At 43.7% G+C, this 25,022-nt stretch overlaps 2 protein-coding genes across 8 annotated transcripts in view; one reads left to right on the forward strand and one right to left on the reverse strand.

The window, feature by feature from the left end:
• Positions 1 to 14,317, forward strand: part of ZNRF2 (zinc and ring finger 2) — a 55,680-nt gene extending 41,363 nt beyond the window's left edge. Inside the window, exons 3-5 of the mRNA XM_042888726.1 lie at positions 6,582 to 6,687; positions 7,335 to 7,412; positions 8,577 to 14,317. Coding sequence (XP_042744660.1) covers positions 6,582 to 6,687; positions 7,335 to 7,392 — 164 coding nt within the window. The 3' untranslated portion in view covers positions 7,393 to 7,412; positions 8,577 to 14,317. The remainder of the gene's footprint in view (positions 1 to 6,581; positions 6,688 to 7,334; positions 7,413 to 8,576) is intronic.
• Positions 2,220 to 25,022, reverse strand: part of NOD1 (nucleotide binding oligomerization domain containing 1) — a 41,593-nt gene continuing 18,790 nt past the window's right edge. For 3 of the 7 annotated variants that reach the window (XM_042888723.1, XM_042888721.1, XM_042888725.1), the window contains 4 exons: positions 23,005 to 23,088; positions 21,746 to 21,829; positions 20,416 to 20,499; positions 18,432 to 19,082 (listed from right to left, as the gene is read on the reverse strand). In XM_042888723.1, coding sequence (XP_042744657.1) covers positions 19,010 to 19,082; positions 20,416 to 20,499; positions 21,746 to 21,829; positions 23,005 to 23,088 — 325 coding nt within the window. In that variant the 3' untranslated portion in view covers positions 18,432 to 19,009. Of the gene's footprint in view, positions 2,545 to 7,399; positions 8,234 to 18,431; positions 19,083 to 20,415; positions 20,500 to 21,745; positions 21,830 to 22,835; positions 23,089 to 25,022 lie in introns of those variants that run through there. The other 4 variants (XR_006181831.1, XR_006181832.1, XM_042888724.1 and 1 more) reach the window with 4 other exon arrangements.

The raw sequence follows: 25,022 nt of genomic DNA on the forward strand, positions 1-25,022 counted from the left end.
GGACTGCAGGGCGCTACTTTGGCCCTGCAGCATTCAAGGCTTTTTCATGTGGTCCCCTACAGAATGGAAAATATTTAGAAGTATTTTTATCTCCCAGGGATAGTTTCTGAATGGGAGGGAGAAGCCTTGAGACAAAAACATCTTCCCAAGGAAGACTGTTCGAGAAGTTAACCCTTGAGTCACTCAAACTGTAACTGCACCAATTAAGCTGGAATGGGGACAGTATAGAGTGGATAGATCTAGAATCTCTTTACGTCATGTTCTGGAATGAAATGTTTCTGGTTCTATTGCAAAGAGATGCTCGTATCTAGACAAGAATTTGAAAGTGTACTTAGAAATGTGGTGAATAGAACTTGTCATTAGAAGTCTTTGCAAGAGGAGAAAGTTGTTTAACCGTCCTGGAATGATTTAATGTTCAAGGGCATTTGAATTGCAAGCAGACTGATTAAATAGAAGTTGGAAAGACTGCATTTTCAAGCATATCTCTCAGATTCAATCAGATAATTGCTCAAATTCAAAATCAGAAAATTGCCCAAATCACATTGGAAATACATAGTCACTGTGGCAATTAATCTAAAAGACAGGAGCACAAGGCATTTCCAAATGGAGTGTCCAACTGGGCTAATGAAACCTAACTCGTGTGAGTACTTATTTCACCACAGCACTCCGTAGGAGATGCATGAATATGGTTTGAGAAAGTTGGTAAGCTGATCAGTTTAACATAGGATTGACTGGCTGTGGATGTTGCTGTTTGGAGCTGAGCAGCTTTGTTTTCCAGGCTACTTGGCCATTTATCAAAGCCTGGCTCTGCATTGTGAGTCCTTGGATGTAAACATGAGAATGTTAATTGGATGTTGTGTAATGGCCGTATTATTTGTGACTTGAAAGTTTTTTGCCATATTGTATCTTCTATTGAGACAGCATAGCTTGAAGTTGGAGGTAGGTTTACGTTGCGGCCACTGGGTTAAACTTGTTTACCAAAGAGCTGCTTCCCTGAGTGCACACAAACACCTTTCTATTATTTAATACACCTGATGTGAATTGTGTCAAGGTACCTAAAATTATACAGACTTTTTGGGAAGCAGGATGAATAGAACATACATCTATTACATTTTTATTGTTGTTCGTTGAGAAGTAAATACTTTTCACTATCGCACACACCTGATCCTTACCTGATTGAACAGGAAGCATTTAGTTATTTCTTGGGATTGGCTTCTGAAAGCTGAAAGTGTTGCAGAAAAATCTAAATGTGATTCCTAAAATGTTGGGTTTAGCTGAGAAGCAGCGGAACTTCTCCAGACCTCCCTGTAGCTCAGTGAGGTGTTTGTGATAGGAACATTGCAAATTAGCCCTTACTCTGTTGCAAATATTTTTCTTGTGACTTTCACTTTCCTCCTTTTTGTGTATGTGTGTGTGCTGCCTCAGTACAGTATTTGTATTGTAGGAGAGGGGAGGCCCAACGTGTTTGTTCAGGAAGTCTTTCACGATGCATAGCTTTTTGTGTATAGTTGGCTTAGTCTTGGACCCATACTGAGAAGCTGAGAGATAAAGGGCAAACAGTGGTAGCTTTTGGACTTAACATAGGAAATTGTAACAAGCTGCCACGTTGCTAGCAGTGAAGAGAGAGATGCCAAACATCTCCCTGCTCCCAAATCCACCAAACATGTTGTTGGTACTCGAGGTAATATCACGTTTTCTGTTGCTGTCTTTAGAGAGGTTATTTTTTGTGTGCATTGTAGTACAGAAGGTGTTTCCAAATTGGCAAGTAGTGCAGTGGTATTTGAGGTTGTGTTTGTTGGAAATGGATGGAAAGTGGCAGTGTTTATGTAGTTCAGTAGCACGGGGATATTATTATTATTATTATTTAGTGGAATAAGAAGCAGCTTAATTCAAGTTATTCAGAAAAGCTGGATTCTGAATTTCCGTGTGCTACTCTTTGTAGTGCTGGTGAATCCTGAAAATGACTCAGCTGAGGCTCTGGGAGAGGCACTGATCTTCAAAAATCATGCCTTTTCCTCTGAGCTACAGGGAGTTGTTTGTATTAGGTGTGTAAGAAGTGTTTCTGCTCAGGAACCCAGCATTTCTTCTGAAGACATGTTTCTTGCTGAAGGCAATGCGGACTGTACCTTATGGCTGAAAAGCACGGGCTTCATAGGTGAGCCAAGCCAACAGCTTCAGCTGTGCCTCACTAAATGTGCTGGTGGACCCTGTAGCTTGGAAAGCTGGGAGAGACAAAATCAGCATCTTCTGCAGTGGCAACTGCATGATCATCGAGGGCCTGCTGAGCTGTATGAATCAGCTGTTCTTCTGCCTCAGTTTTTGGCCAGCAGAAGGGGACTGATCTGGTCATCCAAGAACGATCCCTAGTGCAGAATGCTGAATCAGGGCTGTTCCTCTTGTCCCACCACAGTATCGAAGTACAGGGAGCAAGTCAAAGAAACATCTGGCTTTAACAGTGCTGGGGATGGACTAGGAGAGAAGGCTTTTGTTTGCAGACAATATGAAGTTGTAAAGAGTTCCTGAGCTGCCTCAAAGAAACATGCCCTGCATAAAGAAAAAGCAGAGTAAAGTATTTTGGGCAAAACAAGTGAAAAACATTGATTCCAGTCATCTAAAGCTTGATGTATACCTTTATAAAAAATAAATATTTAGTACTTAACTAAGTAATCAGTAATGAAAATGAATGAATATATAACACACACATGGTAACGTGTACTACTTAATTTGATCAGTGTTTTTCAACTTAAGGCACTTGTTTTGCCAGTTTTCATGCTGATAAGTTACTGTTCAGAAGGTGTATTTCAAAAAGTCAGTCATATTCATGGTAGAATGCACTTCAGTGTCTTCTTCACTGGTAAGCTAGCTGCAGTGGCAGCTTCCATGGAAATTTCAGTTTGTAAGTCTTAGAAAAAAAGTCTGTATTTAAAAGTCGCATGGGATTAAATGGAAGATCTTTCTGATTTGTGTTGCTCAGGATGCCTAGAGAGCAATGAAATACTGCAGCTCTAAGGTGATAGTTATCCAAATGCAGCCTTTGTGATTTGCTACATTATTTCCTGAGTCTCTGTATTTGAAAACAATAGCAGGAACACAGATTGTAATGACTTCATCCATAGGGTATGTATTGTATGCACTTTCACAGTCCTCAGTTTAAAGGCAGGCTGTTTCTTCACAGGCATTACCTATAACTTTAACCAGGGCTGAGTTGGCAGCTGATAGTTATTGTATATATTTCTAAAAAGTTCCAGAAAATGTATTTAATCAAGTTGATATGCGACACTGCCAGGATGATTGTATTTTATTTCATTACCACTTATCTTGCTACAAATGCACAAATGAAATACAGTTTATTTTTCAGTAGAGACTGAAGCAGGATTCTAGGAGGAAAAAAACTACAGACGTCCAGAAGTTAAAATATTAGTATGTAAATGTATGTAAATGTAGTGTTAAGCAGGGATAGAGGAGGAAAAAGTATCTGTGCAGACGCAGGAGGAAAATACTCTGCTCTTCTGCCAGAGTTCATCTTTACACCAGTCTTCAGCCACTAAGTGCTTGTTGCAATGGCTGGAAGGTGGAGGAGTGTTTACCTTCTGTTTGGTGCAAGGCAGATGGATGTGGGCGTGTGGTGAGTGTCTGTATGCGTGTATGCATGTGTGGGCGAAATGGAAAAGTGGGGCCTCTGCTTATTTCCGCTTCCCACTTCCATTGAGGTAATACACTGATAAGAACGTTATAAATACAGTATTGTTGAAATCTCAATAGTGTTTTTTTCTTCCCCTTATGTTACATCCTCTCTTCTTTGCTTTTGGTGAGCAGTACCAAATTGTGCTTGGGCATTTATAACAGTTAGGTATTAAGTTTCTTCAGTACTTATCTTTCCTCTTGCATGAGAGCCTGTTAGCCTTCACAAGGTAATGGAAGAAGTGCAAAGTGCTAACTGTGTCGTTTCAGAGGAATGAAAGTATTGAATCCTGCTAACAGAATCTTTTCTGTGTTCCCAAGGCCACATTCTGCAATCGTGTCAGCCTTCACAGCAACTGCTCATGGCATGGCTGGGCCATGTATGGCCTGCACTGACCATTGCATTGCAGGGGGAAAGCCCTGGCTGAAGGCAGGGACTGGGGCTTGGTTGGTAGGACTGGTATTGGCTAGGAGGAGAGCAACAGCACCTGGGGAGAGAGATTATGGGAGCCCTGGAGGAGACAAGGAGAGTCTCAGACACACCAGGGCTGGTGGGAGATAAAGATGTTTAAATTGGCATCTAGCCCTGGTGTTAGCTAAAAGCTGCAAAGTCGTGTTAAAACACTCAGCAGGAGTTCTGAGCCGTGCGTTGTAAAGTCTGTGTGTGGAACATGTGACAAGCCAGATCGTGTACAGTAGGGACTAATGTGAAAGCAGTTCACAGAAATGTTTTCTTTTATTATATCTTTACTGAACAGCATTTTAATTTTTGTCATCAAGGCTTGACTAAATGCTTCCTTCTTGATTGTGCTGGGGAAGGGAGCCTGGGAATTAATCCACTGAAGGAACCTCAGTGCCATTTTGTTTTGGGTACCAGTTGCTAATCTGATTAAAAATAACTTTGGGAACTTGACTTTTATTAAGTGTGTGTATGATATATGCTTGCAGCATTAATGGCGCTTCTTGCAGTGACCCAGCTGTGGGAAGAGTGGATCTGCTGGTAGGACTTTTGGCTGAGTATTTGTGCAAACAGGTGTTCTAAGATAGTGCCTGAGAGCGTCAGGTGGAGATTCGTATCTCTGTTGTAACAGGACTGGGCTGTCTCTACAGTCTTTATCTCCTGATGTCAGATATTAAAATATGTCCACATACAGTATAATGGTCAAGGAAGGATTTGTTAAGACGGTGCTCTTCTGGGCAGGTTGGGATTCTCTAACAACAGATGAATTTTTAAGAGCTTTTGCATTGTCTTAGATGGCTTTCCTTCTTCAGTTCTTGAATCCGTATGTCTTGTAATACTTACAAAAACAGAAGCAATTTCTTAAAGTGATGCCTACAAATAATATTACCATTTGTGAAATACATTTTTGTTTTAGTTTTCTTCACTTAGTGTGTGTACTGTTGATTAGTTTGTTAGGGATATTTCACATATGCCCATGAAGATGCCCATGAAGGCACATGGCATCACGCAGTATTTTCAAGCATAACCAACGAAGATTAGCGTGGAATGAGTACTCTTCTAGAAACCCAAGCACCTGTAAGGTAAATTGCTACAATTCCTAGAGAAACACAGTCGATCTGATTTCATACCTCTTACTTATTCCCACAGTGATGGCTTTTTAGTTGTATGCTTGTCATTCTGTGTATTTGGAATGCTATAGTGATGAGTACAGGAGACACCTGAGAGCATAGCTTGGAACTGATGGTTTCTCAGTCGTACCAGGAAATCACAATCCTCATAAAGAATCCCTTTAGGCTCCTTCTGGTTAAGCTGCAGAAATTTGAACACGTGGTCTCTACTTCAGCCAAGTGTGCACCTTTCTGACCTGCCAGGGGTTGCTGGTTGCTGCGTGGTCCCTTTCTGATAGCTGTGCACTGTGTGAGGTTGCTTCTAACCTGCTTCTGGTAAACAGGGCCTTCTGTCATCTCCTGCTTTGTATTGTGCCAAGACTGAATTCTGCATCCTATATTCTGGCTAAGAGCAGTGTCCAAGAGAGAAGGTTTTTATTAAAAATAATGCATTTTCCCAGAAACTTCTATTTGAAAGCCAATTCTTATGCGTTCTCAGTAACATACTGTCTCCTGATTTCTTATGGGATTTGGTAATGATGCAAAAAAAAAAAGTAATTCCAGGAATTTAGAACCTTCAGGTCGAAGGTATGGAATACAAGTCCTGGAGTGGCTTGCTAAAATTAGAGAAAGGCAGATGTATAGAAGAGAAATGAGTAGGAGAGCAGAAGAAAGCAAATGATAGGCCAAGTGTTTAGAAGGGGGAAGATAATAGTTAATTAATTGCAGTGTCTTGTCTGGAGAAATATTATCTTCAGGCTTGGACTTAGCCTCCATCAAGACAGCTGAATGTGGGGAGGAGGGGCTGGCTAAGCAAACCCCCCCAGAATGAAGCCTCAAAGTCCAGGAGTCAGTAGTTGCCATCTGGATGATGGTACCAACTTTTCCCAGTGTTAAGCTCCTGGGGTCAACAGCACAGCTTGCATATGTAGCAGCTGCCTGGCTCAGAGCTCAGGTTTCCCAAGTTGGATCAGAGCAGTCTGTGATGGGATGTCCATCTGCTGGGAGTGTACAAACCCCCAAGGATTACTGACTGCTGATTGTGGCTACCCATCCCCTCTGTGTGGTTGTCTTCCTGCAGGACTTCATTTTGAGCTATGGCTGTGTTCAAGCAAGATACTGAACCATAATCATATTTTAGTTTGAGCTGTTGAGATGTCTCTCATCAGGAATCTTCTGTCATATGGCATGCATGACCCAAACTCACCTTGACAGCTCCTTCTGCAGGACAAGAACTATCTTCTGTAGCTGCCCTTGATGTTCTGAACAGAGAATGTTTTGCTTTGTGGTAGCCTGCTTTTTGACTGTTCAACTTTGTTCTCTTTCTTCAGAGGACGTGCTGAGTAAAGATACTGGGGAGTGTGCAATATGCCTGGAAGAGCTGCAGCAGGGAGATACTATAGCACGGCTGCCTTGCCTCTGCATATATCATAAAGGGCAAGTATTCCTTATGGTGCATACCCAGAAGTCCTAAAAGTTGCATTTGTAGAGTAACTTCACTAAAACTTGGTTGCTTTTTGCACTTCACACAAACAAAAGCCAAGCAGTAACCACACTAAAGGTGATCTTTAAGTGACTTCTGTCTGCACTTTTCCCCAATTAGCTTCTCCCACTTCGATGAAAAAAAGGCCAAAATCACTTCTGTAGAAGTGGACATCACAGCTATCGAGCTTGGATTGCAGATACTTTTGTAATAACAGCCTTGTCTAATGCCATTAGGCTTAAGTGGGAGTGCTTTTTAAACCTGTTTCATAATAGTTTTCACTGCTGCCTGTAATTACGGTATGTACAATGTCAGTGCCTGGTGTAACGAGATGACAGTGTTAGTAGTAAAGTCACCTGTGTACAAAAGCTGGCTAACAATTTGTGAAAGGCTTTCCTAACAGATTTTAACATTTTTTTGTTTGTGAACATATAAAGATGTAGGGTGTGGACAGGCATGTGTGTATATACGTGTTTTTCTTTGTTAATGTAAAATCCCACTGCACATGGAAATCATGAGAAACCAGTTAATATGCATTCCTTACTGGGAGTTACTGGGATATTCATGTTAATTGCTTTCATTTTTGTCTTCTATCCGACAGCTGCATAGATGAATGGTTTGAAGTCAATAGATCTTGCCCTGAGCATCCATCAGATTAAGGGAAGATTCGTGTTCTTAGGTAATATTTATTTTTAGATACATACATTTTAACAATATTACGATTGATTATTTGAAATTACTCTTGATGCTGTTTTCATAACCTGTGAATTTGCTAATGTGTCTCAGAACTGCAGTATTAATCAGTGAGCAGTGACATATATTACAATATATAAAAGGGTTTTGCATCCTTTTATGGTGTGGTCTGAAATGATGTATTCCAGTTTTAGTGCTGGAAAGTGGCAAGTCAGTGCCAGTAAAGCTTTAGCATTAACTTTTAAAGAGTATTTTTTCCATGGAAATGAAACAAGATCAAAATAGCATAACCGTGTAATTTTGGACTGTTCCACGGCATGCATTTCTGAAAGAAAGCTTTTGGAATCATTAAAAAAAGTTGAAATTAGGTATTTTCAAAATCACTTTCATCTTAATGCGTTCCAGAATGTTAAAAAAAAAAAAAAATTAACATTTCTATCCATCCTATCCCACAGAGATTCATTATTTCCAGCTTGTAGTTGTTGTTATTTCAGATCTGCAGTCAGTGTCAAAGGCTTAAAGAATAAGATTATTCCTTTAGTTGGCTAGTTCTAAATCTTTGCCTCGCACTGAGCTATTGCTCCCAAGCATTGCAAGACACCAACTTAAAGGAATGGTGTCATGGCTTATGATGTTTGGCTACCAGTATTCCACACTGTAACTGAAATTCTGATCAGTAGGTGAAAATTGATACAAAAAATGGTTGTTTTGCTAAAGGTGAGAATCATCATCATAATCTGAAGACATCACCGTTGGCGTTCATTTGTTTCGCTTGGCTTGGATCGCTGAATGGGTCGCAGAGAAAACCTGAGGGAGGGTATCCTGTTATAGGGATGATCATTTAAAAGGCAGGGTGGTATGAGCTAGAATTACTAAACAAAGCAACCCATGTTCTGAATTGCCCCCAACAGCTGAATTGTGGAAGAAATCCACGTGCTGTCTGTAAACACATTTGTGTCTGTAAACGCTCATAAGTGTCTAACCTTGTGTTAAACCCAATTTGCTTTCTTTTTTTCCTCACAGTGGTGATGGTGATAATTGAGGGCCAAGGGAAAAGGGGAAATGAAAGTGCTCGTGTTTGTGATGTTTCTGTGTGTTAGACACTTAAGTAGCTGAAATGCTGATACTTTGCCTTCTGCTTTCTTAACAGCTGCTTCCACTGGTCAGAAAACATAGGAGATCTGAGGTTCCCTTGCTGAACACAGCATGCCTGGCCTGAGAGTAACTGTTCTTTGTGGCTGAAAAAGGCAAAGATGGACGTTGACATGGAAAAAGCATTGTGGACACCACTTACTTGCCAGTAGTGCTCAGTATACCAAACACTCATGCAAAGGACACACAGGGATTTTGAAAATGCTGCACATTCTGTAACAATCTACTCCCCCTAACAGACGCTATTGACACTATTTTGTATGGAAGGCCAAAGTTCCTAATTTCAGCCTAACTTCTGGTTCTGTGAAGAAGCGGGTTATTGGACACGTTTCCTACTGCTTCAAGTGGAAGCTGAGACGTTCGATACGTGCTGTCTGAGACCCTGGCAGGAGGGTGGCCCCATTTTTGAGTGGGAACATGTTCACCTTCTTGTTGGCTGAAGAAGAGTAAATGGCAAATTTAAGTGTAATCTAACAGCGTGACCTTATTTCCTGAATTCACACCCTATTTTATGTTCTTCACTTTTACAAGAACGGAAAACATAAACTTCTCTGCACAGGAATACGTCAAAATTTTCTAATTAAACCTTTGTCACAATGCAGTCCAAAGAGTAAATCTGAGACAGGTAACTAATTTATATTGATCCAAGCTATAGGAATTGTTGAAATCTGCACATTGTATTGCTATTGCAGTAACTAAAACTTCTCTTACACTGCTTGTGAGTAAAAACAAACAAACAAAAAAAGCAGCAAAGCAAAATCTTACAGCTATGCAACTTTTTTTTAGTAGGAAAAAAAAAGAAGAATTACCAATTTTAAGTGCTGCCAGTTAAGGTAATTTGTTTAACGGGTATTTTTTTAAAAATGTTTCAGGTAATTATTTTATTGTACTACTCTCATCTCCAGGCTGCCTCCTGAGGTGGAAATGAATAACTGCAAATGTGGGCACAGCAAGAGGGTTTTTATTAGTGAGCATGGGTGAGATAACATCCAGGTGGGATTTGTGTTTGACTTTTAAAACACAATTTTTAATGTGCAAGTTTTTCTTTGTTTCCTTGTTTGAATTTGTTTTAATTTGATGGCAGGATTTGTAGTACTTTGCAATCTAAATAATTGGTCTCTTCATGTGGAGGCTAACATTTGACAGTGTGGTTTGTTTTCTTTTTTAAAAAGGCACCTGCATTTGTTTAATTTATTATGATTTTACTGTATTATACTGGTATAACCAAGGCTCCGTGGATCTCCAGCTGTCTGCAGGGGGCACAGCAAGGAAACCTTGTGGATGAGTATTAGTTTCCATAAAGTATCGCAGTTCCAAAAAGAGAAAGGGGAAGGAGAAAAAAAAAAGACAAACTGGAAGAGATATCAGGGCTTAGAAGGATAACTTTTATATCCAGAATCAATCATAGCAGTATCTGAATTTCACAGTGCAGGGAAGAGTTCATGAATATTTATTTGTGACAGCAGTTTTAGTGGGTTTCAATAGTGAAAATAAACTGCACAGTTCAAACTTTTTTCTTGTACATACATAATTCTGCTCTTTTGGTTTTTGTTTCATACATGTTTCTGTTGTTACTGTGATTCATATCAAAAAGGGCAAAGGACAGGAGCTGCTATATGGGAGAACAAGTGCAGTACATGTTAGTAGACTCCCATGTCTTGCTTGCAGAGCAATTATTTCCTGGGTAACAGTTTTCCCTGAATTTTGCACTGTAAAATGCCATTGTTATGCTGCAGAAAGAAAGAAAAAGAGTCCAAACTAGGTAGTTTTCTTAGTTGATGATGCTGTTTCTACGTTTTTGGGCTTCCATCACCAGTTTCAGCTGAACCTGTAACTATGGGGCCCTGCTGTGTTCTCTTTTTCAGTGGAAGCAGAACCATTTTGTCACGCTTTAATTCTGAAGTCATATCACATGTACAGTAGTTCCCTGCACGATTTCCTTTTTAGCCAAGAAATGTTGTGTTGCCTTGTATTGTCACAGGGGGTGGGGAGTAGGAAGAATTACAGCACCTGTAACACTCACAGTGGTGTTGCCTGCAGGCCCACTTTTCCAGTGTTCTAAATTCCTACTGTCTTCTGAAATTGAAGATGTTGCATTTGCATTGATTTGGTGTTTGCTGTTGGCTTCATGCCTGCAGAAACGTGATGTGTAACGCGGGTAGGTTAGTGTTTGGGTGTTCTGTGCTCCAAGGTCGTAGATGGTCTTTGGCTTGGGAATTAAGTAGATAGATATTCTAAACATAAATTTGTTTACAACTTAAGCTTGATTTTGGTAGTTCGTACCTCTAGTTCATTTATTGCCATTTTGAGCACCTGTATTTTCTGCTTTCAGATGCAAATAGATTGCTTAAAGACCCAATAGTTAGAACTGCTGTCCTATGCTGAGGGTCAGTGTTTGAAAAGCATGCCACCAGCGTGGTTTTGCTGGGAAGGAGTCTGCTCCTGCTTCCATCAGCACAGTAGAGCTGCACTACTTCATATTGTTTGAGGAACTGATACGGGGGACAACCTTAGATGCTGGTTTTGCATTCTTGGTATCTGTAAATATCTTCTGAAAGCCTATGAAAGGTTTTCTTCTATCAAAATGTGTAATATAGACCAAGCCAAGAATGATGTGGAAGCATGAGGTCAGTGTTTGACTGTGAAAATGCCTGTGGAAATTCACCTTTGTAAGTGTTCTCTCACCAGCTGTGTCAGTCAGTTGGAGATGCTCATTGCTCATTGTAGGCAACACCTTCATTTTAACAACAACCTCACAGTGGTCCTGAATCGTTGTGCTTCAGGAGGGAAAAATGAACATCAAACAAGTCTTGTGTCTCAATCAAGGAATACCGCACTTGTCCACAAGAAGCAATAACTTATATTTTGGTGCGATATGCTTCTTTGCCTGTAAATATATTAAAATTGCCAAGTCTGTGCTGTTTCAGAGTATTTCAGTCATCTGACCTGTATCTTCCCTAAGTAAGTAAGGGTATGAAATAATTCCCATACTCAGGTCTGCCATAAACATGCTGACATGCTGCTTGCCAGAGGGGAAGAATAGACTCGACGCTGTCCTGAAATGTGAGGTTTTTTGAGCTTGTAACATACCTACGTGTGTTGAGTAGCAATTTGAGTTCTGAAGCTCTTAGTGGAGGAGGCTATGATTTGAGCTGTGTGCAGCTGTCCTCTATACAATGCCAAGAGAGCCACGCTACTGTCAGCACGGGGCACTGGTTGTCCTGTCTCTTTTAAATCGGTATCTCCCTAATGCCATTTTCCTTCGGAAGCAGTTAAGTGAATTTTCTTTCAACGTATACTTTAGACATTGTGAGTTCAGTGATGGGGGAGGGAAAAGAAAAACTTGAAGCACACCACAGATTTGTGGTTTATTCTGGAAGAATTTGTAATCAATTTAATTTTTGTATTCAAGGGTAAGTGTAATGCAGTATATTGAAGTGGAAAATGTAGGTAAGGTACGAAGGTGTGGGTGGATTCTTGTGACCTGTTTCTTCCCCTTCTTCTCCCCCTTTATGATGTAAATGAGGTTTTACAGCTTAGTTTCCAGATTTATGTATTAATCCTAGCTCCTAACACTAGAAGCAGCACTGGCTTTTTAATTAAGTCTTTGCTGAGAGTCTGGGGACTTCCAGCAGACTAAAATGTCAGCAAATGTGGAAAATATCTTTTTCTTCTTTTTTCAGAACCATGGATCTTTGTGTTGCTGTTTATGGATGGCTAGTGTCTAATAGCTGAGATGTGTGTTTATGGCCTTTTCCATTTAAGGGCTTCAGAAATTTGCTGCATTTCTTGTGTTCAACCCAAACCCAGGGAACTTGGCACTATTACTTATCTCTAAGTAGTAAACAGCAACAAAGCTCATGCTGGTTGTGATGAAGGCCATGTCATCTTTGTGAACGTTGCTGCTTTGTCCCATTGAAAGAGAATATTTATGTGCAGATTTGGTATTGCAGTCTTGTATCTGCTAAATTTGCATGTGCAGCTGCGATCCTACCAAGAGAATACTGCATACCTGGCAATGTGGACATGCTGCTATGGGATCTTCCAGCTCACCTGTGCCATGGAAGATTGTCTCATTTTTGAAGAATGCTGTATCTTGAGATTCACATTCCACTCCTCCAAGCTTAAAAGTCATTTTAGTATGCATTTCTCTTTTTCCTAGCTGAAGGAAGACATGCTACATCTTAGGACCATATCCCCTCAGTCTTTGGAAATGCTTTCCATTGACATCTGCAAGAACAGTGGAGGAGGAGGCTCTTTAGAAGAGAAGGACTTGTTACAGGTTTTGCTACAGCGCAATCAAACATGCTTTTTTTCTGTAGCAGCATCATCAGCTTGTCCCACTTTTTGGCACTGAAAATAACAGAGAAATTCACAAGAGAACAGTGTCCAGTATTTGTTTCCTAAATATAAACTTGTGTGACGTTTCTTCAGCATAAATTAACATGATGCTGAATTCAGGTTGAAGACATTTTATCTCATAGGGGGGGAAACAAAACCACAGTGTTTTGAGTTTCAACTTGCCTCAAGTTGCAGTTGGTTCTCTTGTGAGTGCAGTGCTACGCGGTCTGCTGGCTTCCCAAGGTTCTGCACAGTGCTCTGTGAAGTAACCTTGTACTTGTGTACTCAGAGCTGATGGCAGGGCGAGCTGTAAAATGACCTCATGGTGGCATGGTTTGCTGAAGACTCGCTCGGATAAACCATCGCAGCAACATGCTGCACCAGGAGAAGAGTGGACTTGGTTCTGGCTTTGCTATATTAAGCTGCCAGCGTACAGTAACTAGGAGGAAGCAGGGCCACTATTTGCTGATCTTCCTGGCAGCTTTTAAGCTATTTATGTTTGTTTGAGAGACTTTTGACCTTGGGTGTGCTTTGGCAAAGATTTTGCAATGGTTAAGTAGGATTTGCTCGATTCTGGCAGTCTCAAATGTAAGTAATCCAATGCTACAAGTACGTAATCTGTTGCCGAATTCCATTCTTCTTGTTCTCACTCAGATCTGTCCTTTCCATTGCTGATTTGTTATGCGTAAATGTAAATTTTGTTCAACATAACTGGTCACAAGCTCCCAAGATGTGAAATGCTAACAGGAGGAGACAGCAAAGCATGATTTTGTGTTCTTCCTGTGTGTGTGATGCTGAAGCATTCACTACTATACAGTCCGAAATTCTCTTTTAGCTGGTATTGCCAAAGTACTACAACCTTCAAGGAAGAAAGGAGGCTTAGCTGTAGGGGGATGTTTTACTGAACTACTTAATTTTAAAAGCTGAGGCATCACATGGAACAAGTGGTGCTCCGGCATTCTCCTTATCACTTGATCATCAAGAGTCTCGCTCTGCCTCTCTTCCCACTTGGCAGGCCGCCCTGCTGCTGGAGCACAGCCCATGTCCCCCTTTCCTATGCCTCTTCCCAGCCCTGCCTGTGGAGCAGTGGTGAGCTGTGTGCTCCTGCCATGCCGCACGGCCATGCGGTGGTGATGGACAAGATGTCTTCCTTCGTTACCCTGAGCAGAAATCAGAATGTAATTTGCAATGTCTGATGTAACACGTGCTCTTTTTTTTTTTTTTAATTGAGCAGTATGATTGCAAGTTGACTTCAGTTGTCCTAAGGTACTCTTTTCGATGGTCTGCCAGTACGTAATCGTGGATGAAAATATTTTTTTATTGATTTTTAGGTTGTACGTTAACATTCCATTCATGTAAAATATGTACAAATATATGTAATAAATCTTTTGAAGCACAGCTCTCTCCGCACTTCCAGGTGACTTTTGTTGTAAAGTCCTGCTGAACGTGGCAACAGCTGCTGCACGCCTGTGCTGCAGAGGAAGGAGGAGCAGTGGGTTCCCCTGGCTGGAGGAGCAGTGGGCGCTGAGTGCAGGTAGGAGCCACCACTCGTGCCCTGGGCTGCCGGCCATGGCGACGCCATTTTGTGCGGGGTGGCTGGGCTGTGGTTGGCTGCTCTGGCGCTCCTTAAGAGCGTAATGGCTGTTGAGATTAGCATTTAGAGCTGCCCCATCTGCCAACCCGAGATGGGAAGCGCACGGGTGGTTTGAAGAGGTGAAGAGCTGCGGATGTGCAGGCGATGCTATGCTGGTTTTCCCCGCTGCCATCACCTAGCTGGGGAGAGGCTGCGGCTGCTCTGAGCAAACCCGAAGTGCATTACCAGGGGTTGTGTGCAGGCAGCGAGTTCACCCTGCAGACAGGAAGCACCTGCTTGTGGTGCCCCACTGCTCCCAGAGCAGGGCAGGGCGTTCAGCACAGATGTCCTGGGGCTGGTTGTCCTCTGCTTTGCGTTTCCTGGGGCAGCATGCTAAGGCACAGTTGCCACCTTGCAGCTTTCTCTCCTTGGGAAATGAGTTTTAACATGGAGACAGCTGGGTGTCAGTGCTGAGGAATGAGTTCCTTTCTCTTAGAGGAACTTTTTTCTCCTGTTGCCTTCTAGGAAGGATGAGTTCCTTTCTCACCAGTAACTCCTGTGTTCTGCTCTTAGGCCCATGAAATCAGAGCCTTGCTATGAGTGACGATGAGCAGTGAGAGCAGGATTTGGTGTTGCACTGGGAAAGTCTGGAGTGAGTCCATTCCAGCAGGTAGGGGATTTCACATGGGAAATCCAACTCAGTGGCCCCTGCTGGCCCCCCGTTCTCCCTGCAGCCTACAGTGCCAGCTCTGCCCCAGCTGCTTACCCTGGGGACAGCAGTGACACTGGGCTGCTCTGGGGCCACCAGCATGGCTGCAGGCTGTTTGCCTGCAACGTCCCATACCAGAAGCTGAGTGTTTGTTTCCTGATGCAGCGCTGCTTTGAGCAGCAAGGGGAGGAGAACGTGTGGCTGATGGCCAAGGGATATATCAGGGAGAGTTCTTGTGGTAGCTGGGGCTGGGTAGGGACATTTTCCATCCTGGTTTTTGAGAGCTTCATGCTCTGTCCAGGGCTCTGCATGCCAGTGCAGGTGCCTGGCCCTGTCCCACCTGGTGGGCAGCTGTGCCTGTGTGCAGTGACAACGGGCTGCCTTTGGGATGGAGCTTTCCACTCTTGTTCCATAAAGCATCTGTTTTCTGAGGGGGATGAGATCAGGGATGTGCGGGGGTGGGGAAGAGGGTTCAACATAAATAAATAATTGTGTAAAGCCCATCGTCGGCTGACGCATGATGACTCACTCCTCATAAAGGCAGCAGAATAGAGACAGATATTAAAAGCATGGGGATGGACCCTTGGCCGAGCTCGGTGGGGCTGCAGGTGCTCGCTGGCCTCGGCCCCTTGTGCTCAGAGCCATGCTTTGTGTCAGGCTCCTGTCCTGCTTTTCCTTTTTGCCCTGGTTACTGATGTCTTTGTTTGAACAAGTGTTTAAATTTTAACCGAGGCTCTTCTCCCCTCCCCTCCTGGCTGGTTCTGTAAGCAGGCTCCGAATGTTAGAAGGAAAATCCACAGCCTGTGGGCTTTGGCACCGACTGGAAGTCCAACCGTGGGCCATGCGGCAAGGCCTCCTCACCCCGCTCCCTGCCCGGGGCACCTGGTGACCAGTTCAGAGGAAAGCTCTTTAGGAGCCACCCGTGCCAGGATTAACATCTGCCAGAGTCGGGATTAAATGCCTGGCAGGTAGCAGGAGCACAAACGCCTGCAGGCTTTATTTGCTCCAGCATGAGGCCTCCCAGCCTCCTGGCAAGGCTATTGCAGCCGATTAAGCCGCTGCCTCCTGCACGGGCCAAACTCTGGCACTCACATGGTAGGCAGCAGTTTAATTGTTTGCCATGGGCTCGCTGGAGCTGGGGGCTGTCTCCACACGTGGCCATTCCCTAAAATGCAGTTGCTATTTTCTACAGAACGCTGACCCTCCTTTCAAGTTTTGCTGTATACCCCAGGGTAAGTTACTTCAGAACTTCACAGCTTGTTGGCTGGCAGGGAGCAATGGTGCAGCGCTGCCACGTAAACACAGTTTGAGAGGCCTCACCTGTTCTGACCCCTGAACAAACCAACAGAAACTGCTGTCTATGGCTCAGTGCTCAGTGTGGCTCCCAGCCTGGCTGCTGTTTTCACCCAGCTTGGTCCTTGTATTCTGTTCCCACCTACCAAAGCAAGAGACAGCTCCTTTGTGTTCAGCCACTGCTGCTGGCTTCTAAGACCCGTTTCACCAGTTGGTAAGTCTGTGGCCCTGTGCAAGGTCAAGCGAGTGGCAGATCTCCCCTGTCTGCGGCAGCCAGAATTAGCTGGACAGCCTCATTCCTGCCTCAGTCCAGCCATGAGGCTGCTCAGCAGTGTCAGCAAAGCCAAAGATCTTGCAGAAAGCTGTTGGGGTTCTTTATAAAGTTGTTTGTTGTCACAGAGGACAAGTAGAAAAAACATAATGCTGCATACAGAGAACATCTTAGCAAGCAAGTCTTTAAAAAATAGAAGTTACACTTGTGTCTGAATTTAAGCACAGATGGCTCTTGCTGTGAAGCCAAGATCAGAAGCTCTCTACAAGTAGCCTGGTAAGACTTCAAGGAAGGGAATGCAGCCCCACATGCCAAGCCAACTCACGAGGATACTCAGCCTGCCTGCAGCAGCTGCTAGCTTTTCTAGCTCTGGCCGTAAGTTGATGAATGAGGCTGTCCCCTGCCTTGGCTGCTCCTGCCAAAGCAGCCTGAGCAGTGCCCTGACCTTGGGACTGGCCCAAGCAAGCTTTTGCAACCTGAAATCTGCTCTGAGATGAATGGGTGCACCTGGCACCATCATCAGTTCTGGGCTGTGCCACGGTGGGCTTGTTTGCTCTATCTGCCAGCTCTGAGGCTGCCTCAACCTGCTGCAGCCCAAGAGACTCTCATGTTCTCAGTAAACAAATGGCTCAGGTGCAGAAACCATTCCTGTTAGCTGGCACAGCCTGAGAGCCTCACCTTCCTGTCTACCTCTGAGTAGCCAGTGCTGGTAGCACAGGCAGGGTGGAAAAGCCACTGACGAGTAATGTTTGGTACATTGGTTTTCATGTGGATATTTATATATTTATATATCTCTCTATATAATTTTTTCTTAAACTGTTCTTTTTGTGAAAAGCAGTGTTACTGTGTTATAACATTTTATATGTTAGGGAGCTGGGGAGTGAAACACAACTGAGGGCTGCTTCCAGGCAGGATAAGGAGAAACTCTCACCTACCCAGAGAGCCTTTTGTGTTTGTCTTTGCAGGAAATGGGACTTGGCACTTTGATGGAAGGTGGTTCTTCTAGCCCACCAATGTTTTGTGGGGACATCAGCAGCAGGAGCATTGGTCTGTAAAGTTCTTAGGGGTGACAACATGAAAGAAGGACGGAGGATGGACTGTGTTCCTCCATTTTTTGGTTCTTCATGTGCATCAGGGGTAGAATCTGAGATTCCCTTTATGAAGGGAATCGGGAAAAAAACCCTGAAAAACCAAACAGCCTGCTTCTCTTTAAACTGCCTTCCTTTGAGGTTCCTAAAGTTACACTCCCTGAGCACTAATTATTTTGGAGGGGGATAATGTTTTCTTGCTGGTCTTTTGCTATATCCCCGTTGCATGGTGCCTCCCAATAGTTCAAGGGTCAGATAAAAGGTTTCCAAGCAATCTCTGTGGATGTGTTGCTGAGAGGTTTCCACCTGACACCATTGGTTTTTCAGTTGTTCTTTCTCCCCATGAAGCCAGGCAACTTAACACTGGTGTAGTGCCACCAGCACCACATCCAGGCCACGAGCCAAGGCAGTGCACAGCCCCTCATTAATTTGTCACATACATCTCCAGACCCTCTCCCCAGAACAAACACTGTAAGAACAGGGGGTGGCAGTTTTTGTGCAGCCCTCAGGAAATGTTAGGCAAAAGTGTTTTACTGCCTGTGTTATGATTTTACAGAAGTGGCAGCGAAGCTTTCTGCTTTGTATAAAAGAAAATGTATTGGCTTCAATATGGAAAAAAGATTATGGAAAGTAATTGGAGCCTCATGTATCCGTTTCTCCAGAAAAACGCAGTGCCTACAACTGCTGTAAGTCAGTGGGAAAATGAGGGTCTAATTTCTAGGCACGGGAGGATTCATGCTGAAAGCATTGGTACCATGCAGCCTTTTGAGACAGTCTACGTTTCCATCCAGACTATTATTTTCAGTTACGAGGCAAGTAGTGCTGTGTGCTTTGGAGCCTGTGTCTTCTTGCATATAGACGTGTGTGCGTAGATTCATGTAGATAAATAAGTTAGAGATTAATCACAGCAGTATATAGAATAAATCTGAGCTCAGTTATCAAAATGCACACACATGCCCCTGGATTACCTCTGTTAACACTTGGTGTTCCATCTTCAAAGCACTGTACAGATATTAATTATTTACCAAGGCAATTTCCCACTCACCAAAAGGAATAGGGATAGCAGGCATTGCCACGAGCACTGCCTCTGTAACGCTGCAGTCCAAGCGTGGCAGCTTCTGTAACACAAAGCTTGTCCAAATGGGGAAGTCCTCACTCAGAAGCAAATGATCCGTTCTTCACTTTCAAAAGCTTTGGCTTCTTCTTGACTTATCAGGTTCCCATTCAAACTATTGGAGAGAAGTAGGGACATAAAAGGGATGTGAAAGGGAGGCAGTGACTGCTGCCCATCCTCTATTTTACCAAGGTTTGAAGTGGAGAGCTGGATGGGACAGAGCAGGATGATGGGCTGACTTCTATGAGCTCACTTGGAGAAGTCAGGGCCGTAAGCAACAGGGCTACAGGAACATGGTGCTGCCTGGGGCCAAATGGTGACAGCACTGCTGTGAAAAGCAGCATATGGCTGAGAGAAGTTGATATTGTCTTTGCAGCCTTTTGAGTCTTCCATGACAACAAAGAAAGCAAGCTCTTAAGCACTTGGACATAATTAACGTGAGATGACATGGCAAAATGTTCAAATCTGGCCACATTGATATTTACACCCCTGAAAATAAGTAGCCTGAAATGTGCAGTTCCCAGAAACGCTATTAAAATACAAAGTTTATGAAATGGTGAGGGTTAGAAAGCACACCTGAAAAGCCAAGCAAGAGCCACAAGACAGACTTTGATTTGAAAACTCAGAATTTCTAAGGTGGGTATTGCAGCCTCTTTGGCAGCTGGCAGCAGCCTTTGAAAGAAGCTTCTTCCACATCCCTGGGGAGCCCTCTGTCAGATGGAGTGAGTCACTGTCTTTGTGAGCAGGAATTCAGTGTCCTTTCATTAAAACAAATACGTATTTTTAAAAAATAAATGTCACGTTCAATAATACAGAAGCAGCAGCGCTAAAACCAGCACCACTCTATTGACTCCCAGAGGTGAGGGAAGGAATGTGGTGCTTGGCACTGTGCCCTGCAATGCACATGCGTGACTGCCTGATGCCTGCCTAATCTAAAACAAGCAAATCTCACAAAAAAGTTAATCTCCTCAGAGCTTAGCACTTCTCGCGTGCTTGGAGCACCGCCCAAAGAAAATCCAAGCACAAATAATATGAACCAAATTAGTAATGCTAATTAAATGTAGCCAGCTCCTGCTTGTTGGGATTGAGCTCCTTAGAGGTAGAAACATGTTAAGAAGTTTGAAAATAAATCACAAAAAGCAAAACCTGTCACAGCAATGGCCCAGCTCTGCAGAAACACACGTTCTGCAAGTCGGCAGTACAGACAGACATGAACTAACAGAGCTCCCTGATATCATAACACACAGGGAAGTGTTCCAGTGACAAAGGCTTTTTACCTCTTCGAAACTTGCTGGAACTGCAGCCCCTGCTCTATAGAAACTTGCTCTGTGTTTGTTGTTTTTCTATTTGTGGTTTTTGTTTTTGTTTTTTTAGGCTAGAAAGTTAATGCTATTGTTTTAAAGGAAAAGAAAGTTTAAGAAGTGAGCTTTTGAGGAGGGGATCTTTACCAGACTTCTTTGATGGCTGTGTTCTCCTTGAGAGCTTCGCTGAGGTACTTCACTCCTTTGGCTGTAATTTGATTCTGGATAAGCCTAAAAAGAAAGCACTTCATATCAGCCCGGCACACAAACTGTTTTATAGCACATGCACGGCCTGAGCTCAGCTTGATGTCAAGGAGCAAAGCTGTCAGTTTGCAACAGGAAGACAGTTGTGATTTCCATCTCTGAGGAGTGCACACAGTGCTTGTCAGATGCCTGCAGATGCACTTTCAGAAGTGGAGCTCAGTGTCAATCGCTTCCTTCTAAGCTTGCCTGTGGCTGCATTCTGGAGATACTGAGCTGACACTGCTGACACATTTTTGCTGAGAACTCTTTACTGCTGGTATGAGATTGCAATGTTGGGGGCTCTCTGACACAGACACGCTGCCCAGTGTAATGTATCTGCAGCTGTGCATGAAGAAATCAAGCTCTTCCCATCTCCCTTTTATTTGCAGGGTGATGGGCACCAGAACTTCTGCTGTTTTTACAAGAGACCACAAGTATCTGTTCCCTCTGGCAGTCAGTACTTTCCTAAGGGCATGGACTACAATTAAACGCAGGGAATGCTAAAGTGTGCTTAGCAAAGGTTTTGTACAAGCTTGTAAAAGGACTCTGTTTATTATGTTCTCTCAATCACTTGGCATGAATGGATGGCTGTTTGTTTCACAGCCCACATCTGCCCAACCCCATTCACAGGCAAATTATTGTGAACCTCTGGATTAGGGCTGCCTGCCTGTGGTTTCCCAGAAGTTTAACAAGTATCCTTGTGATTGCTAGAAACAAGAACCTCTGCTTTCCCAGGGATTTGTGTCTCACGGCTAAGTGTCCTGTGTCAGTGAAAGTGCCACAGAACAAAGCAAGGGGCAAATGGCCACATAAGTGTTCTGTGTAGGTTCTTGGCTGAAGGATATTGGCTGAAAGCAAGCAATTGAGCTTGCTACTTTCACAGTATGATGGCAAACAGTAGAGATCACAATAACATTACTTTATGCTAGATATCTGCTAGTATTTTTCTGAAATTTACGTTTGAGGCCAGTAATGAGCTGCTACAGATAAACAAGGCAGCTGTGCAGTTCAAAAGTTACCAGGACACACAGCCAGCTTAAAGTTTTCCCTGTAAGAAAGCAGGTTCAAAACACTAGACAGCAGCTTTATTAACTTTCCATTAAAGCTGTCTACAACCAGTCAGCTGCATCCAGACCATGCACAGAGAGCGTACTGTGACCTACATAGACTTGGAAGGTGAAGCTTTAATGCGGTTACTGCCAAAGAGACTGTGCCTCTGTGGAATGTAACTTACCATAAATGCACCAGTTTCTTGTTGATCTTCAGCATCTCTGCAAAACTCATTGCTGCCTCATCATCCAGCTCATTTTTTGTCAGCCTAGGTGGGAGAGAAAACGTTGTCTTAAGATGCTATCATTATTTTTCAGTTTCCTGTTTTTCCAACTCGTCAGCGACTTCATTTTAGAAAGCCAAAGTGGAGTGTGTGTCCTGTTTCTGCCCTGAGCAACCTCTGAAGTCTGGACACACAGACATGCTATAAGAGAAGCCCTGGAGTAAAAAAGGCAAAAGGAATGTCAGATCTTAATTTCTCAGAGCACTGATCTATCTAATGTGGTTTTCTCACAATGTTAAAGTAACTGAAAGCTGCATGAACTGCACTGGAAAAAGATGGAAAGGCACAGGTAGCACTGAAGAGATGCACAAACTGTGAGTGATGGGGAAAGCAAGATGGAGGGAGTAGAATTAAGCATGAACCAGAACTGCAAGTAGGGACAAGGGGAGTTGAGAAGCTCCAGCTCACTACTGGGCACAACAAAAGCAGAGGCAGATGAATTAAATCACTGCTTTCAGGCAATGGTCTGCAGAGTCTACTAAGAGACTTCTGCTCCCATCAGTTGAAATCCAACCGATCTTCCTAAAGTTACATACAGACATACAGAACCACTCCCTGGAGGTGTCCAAGAAATGCTTAATGTTGTACTAAGGGCTGTGGTTTAGTGGGGAAATACTGGTAGTAGGTGGGTGGTTGGACAGATGATCTTAGAGGTCTTTTCCAACTTTGATGATTCTATGATTCTATGCACACTGCTTCCACTGCCAGAGGAATAATACTCAAAATGCTGCACAGGACCCTGTCAGAGGTCTGTGAATAGCACTAAGGAATGCAAGCTGTCCTCAGCTCCTCTGTCATGGAGAACGGTGAAGCTGGGCCTGGCCTCACCTAAGCATGTTGAGTGTAAAGAGGGGGGTGTCCTTCACCACCATACCAAAACCTACAGGAATGTAAGGAGCTCACACTGCAGACCCAGCTTCCCACGGAAACAAAGGTGTATCAGCGCTCCTACAGGCAGGAAAGCTAATCCACTGCTCATCAAAGGATATACCTAGATGATCTCCAGAGGTCCATTCTGGTCTCAATGATTCTGTGATCTCAGAGTGCGCTGGTTGTGAAAATGCAGAGGTGGCACGAGGGAAAGAAAGAAGCAGTAAAATTAGGCTGCAGCTTGCTCTGGAGAAAGAATAGAAGGAGAAGCAGGGCACACCATTGATTACCAGAATATTTTCACGGAGTTGTTGTGCTGCAAAGCTTCAGCAATGCTTTTGCCTCCCTCTGTTGTGATGCCGTTAAATGCGAGACTGTGAAATAAACAGACACCAAGGTTTAAAAAGCAGCCAGTGTTGCTTGGCCTTCTTGCTACCAAATACTAATGGCTGTCTTGGATGATCCATGTCTGAGTTTTCCAGCTCTGAACTGAGCTGTTTCAAAGGCTCACTTACTTTGCAAATAAATGAGCCCTTCCCACTTTTACATGTGAGACCAGTTCACAGGCTGCAGCCTGATGCAGGTCTGTCACATAAACCATAAGGTTTGCTGTCAGCGAGAGCAAAGTGACTTTTGGGACTGACGGCAGAGCTGCAGCTGTGAGTTTGAAAGTTGTGGCTCTCAGCAAGGAGAGGGTGGTGCTTTGCAGTACATTGATCTGTACACACATTTGTCATCCCCATTCCCACTACAAACCAGGCACTGTTTTCTTTAAGTGAGGTGTTCAGACACTTCAATGCCCCATTCCCCTTCCAAACACAATACCTTCTGTAGTGCAGGGAGAGAGAAGCCTGTAAATGCATGCTTTCCATTACAAACCACAAACATTTCTTAGTCTGCTCTTCATTCTTTGAATAGACATTGGCAAAATCACCCAGTTAAACTTATGCTTCAGGCTTTGAGAGTTCAAAAAGCATTTCCATCCTTAGAAGACAGGCCAGAGACTGAAAATAGTGCATGGCCTCCAAAAAGAGGCAGGAAGGGGACAAATTGGAGCAATGGCATAAATTAAGGGCTAGCATACGTGTTAGTATCCCTAACTTCAGCTGAAACCATATATTCTCAGCCTAAGTATGGCAAACACACAGAAGTAAAATGTATCAGGGCCCAACTTCCCTTCACCTTTGCATACAGCTACCACAGTTATCTGGTACCATCTGTGCATTCAAATAATGAACCAGGGTTATCCACTGGAAGACCAGAAGTGAACTCCAGTGCAAGCACACTGCAGGGCAGAAGATGCACCTTGCACAGGTGCCAGCAAAACCTGGCTCCAGCCTGCAGCTGCTCCTCCTTATTTTTGCAAGCACATTCATCAGTGTATTTATCTGAGAATCCCGGATGCAACGCAGCTTTGATTCAGATTCCAACTGTTTTCTTTCAAGTCTGATACAGCTGGATGGCTTCTGCAATTAGGGAAAGATGGCTACTTCTGATAGCTTTTAAGTTTAAATATATCTAGGTCACTGCACCTGTTCAGCTTTTAATTTTTTAAGCCTGGCTGTACGCTCACTGAAAGGAGGACAAGACACCAGCTCTGAAATCCCTGGCTGTGAAATGGCAGCTCTGGAGGGATCCCTGAGACCGGTACTGCTGCAGAAACCAGTGCCATGTGCCACCTAGTGGGGAAAGCCAGGAGCCTCCTCTCCTCCCTCACGTGGAGGCCGAGGGAACTGGGAGAGAACGATCCCAGCGCTCCAGCTGCGTGGAGGAACTCCACAACAGCAGCAGCAGCCGCCACAATGCACACCTATAAATCCCTAGTCAGGAGTTGTAGCAGGGAAGGTGCTGGTTTTACACCGCTGGTTGCACCCCGTGCTGTGCTGCCAACTTCACCCACTTTAAGGCCTCCTGAGGGCTACTTAGAGAGTAATTACTGAGCTCCAGCAAGAACTACATCTCACTGCTAGATTCAGGTTGGATATTAGGACAAAATTCTTCTCACAGAAAGTAGTAATGCATTGGCACAGGCTGCCCAGGGAGGTGGTGCAGTCACCATCCCTGGAGGTATTGAAGAACCGTGTGGATGTGGCACTGAGGGACACAATTTAGTGGGCATGGCGGGTAGGCTGGCCATTGGACTAGATGATCTTAGGTGTCTTTTCTGGCCTTACTGATTCTGTGATTCTATGTGCTAATCTTTATCCAAACAGCACATCCCGAGTTACTTTGGTAAAAACTGCTGTCCCTTCACCACAGCAACTGTTAACACTGAGCTCCCTGGAGGCCGATTCTCCACCAGCTTCGG

This window comes from Lagopus leucura, unplaced genomic scaffold (assembly GCF_019238085.1).
Source record: "Lagopus leucura isolate 7727_CA_CO unplaced genomic scaffold, USGS_WTPT01 Super-Scaffold_100157, whole genome shotgun sequence".
Taxonomy (NCBI): Eukaryota; Metazoa; Chordata; class Aves; order Galliformes; family Phasianidae; genus Lagopus; species Lagopus leucura.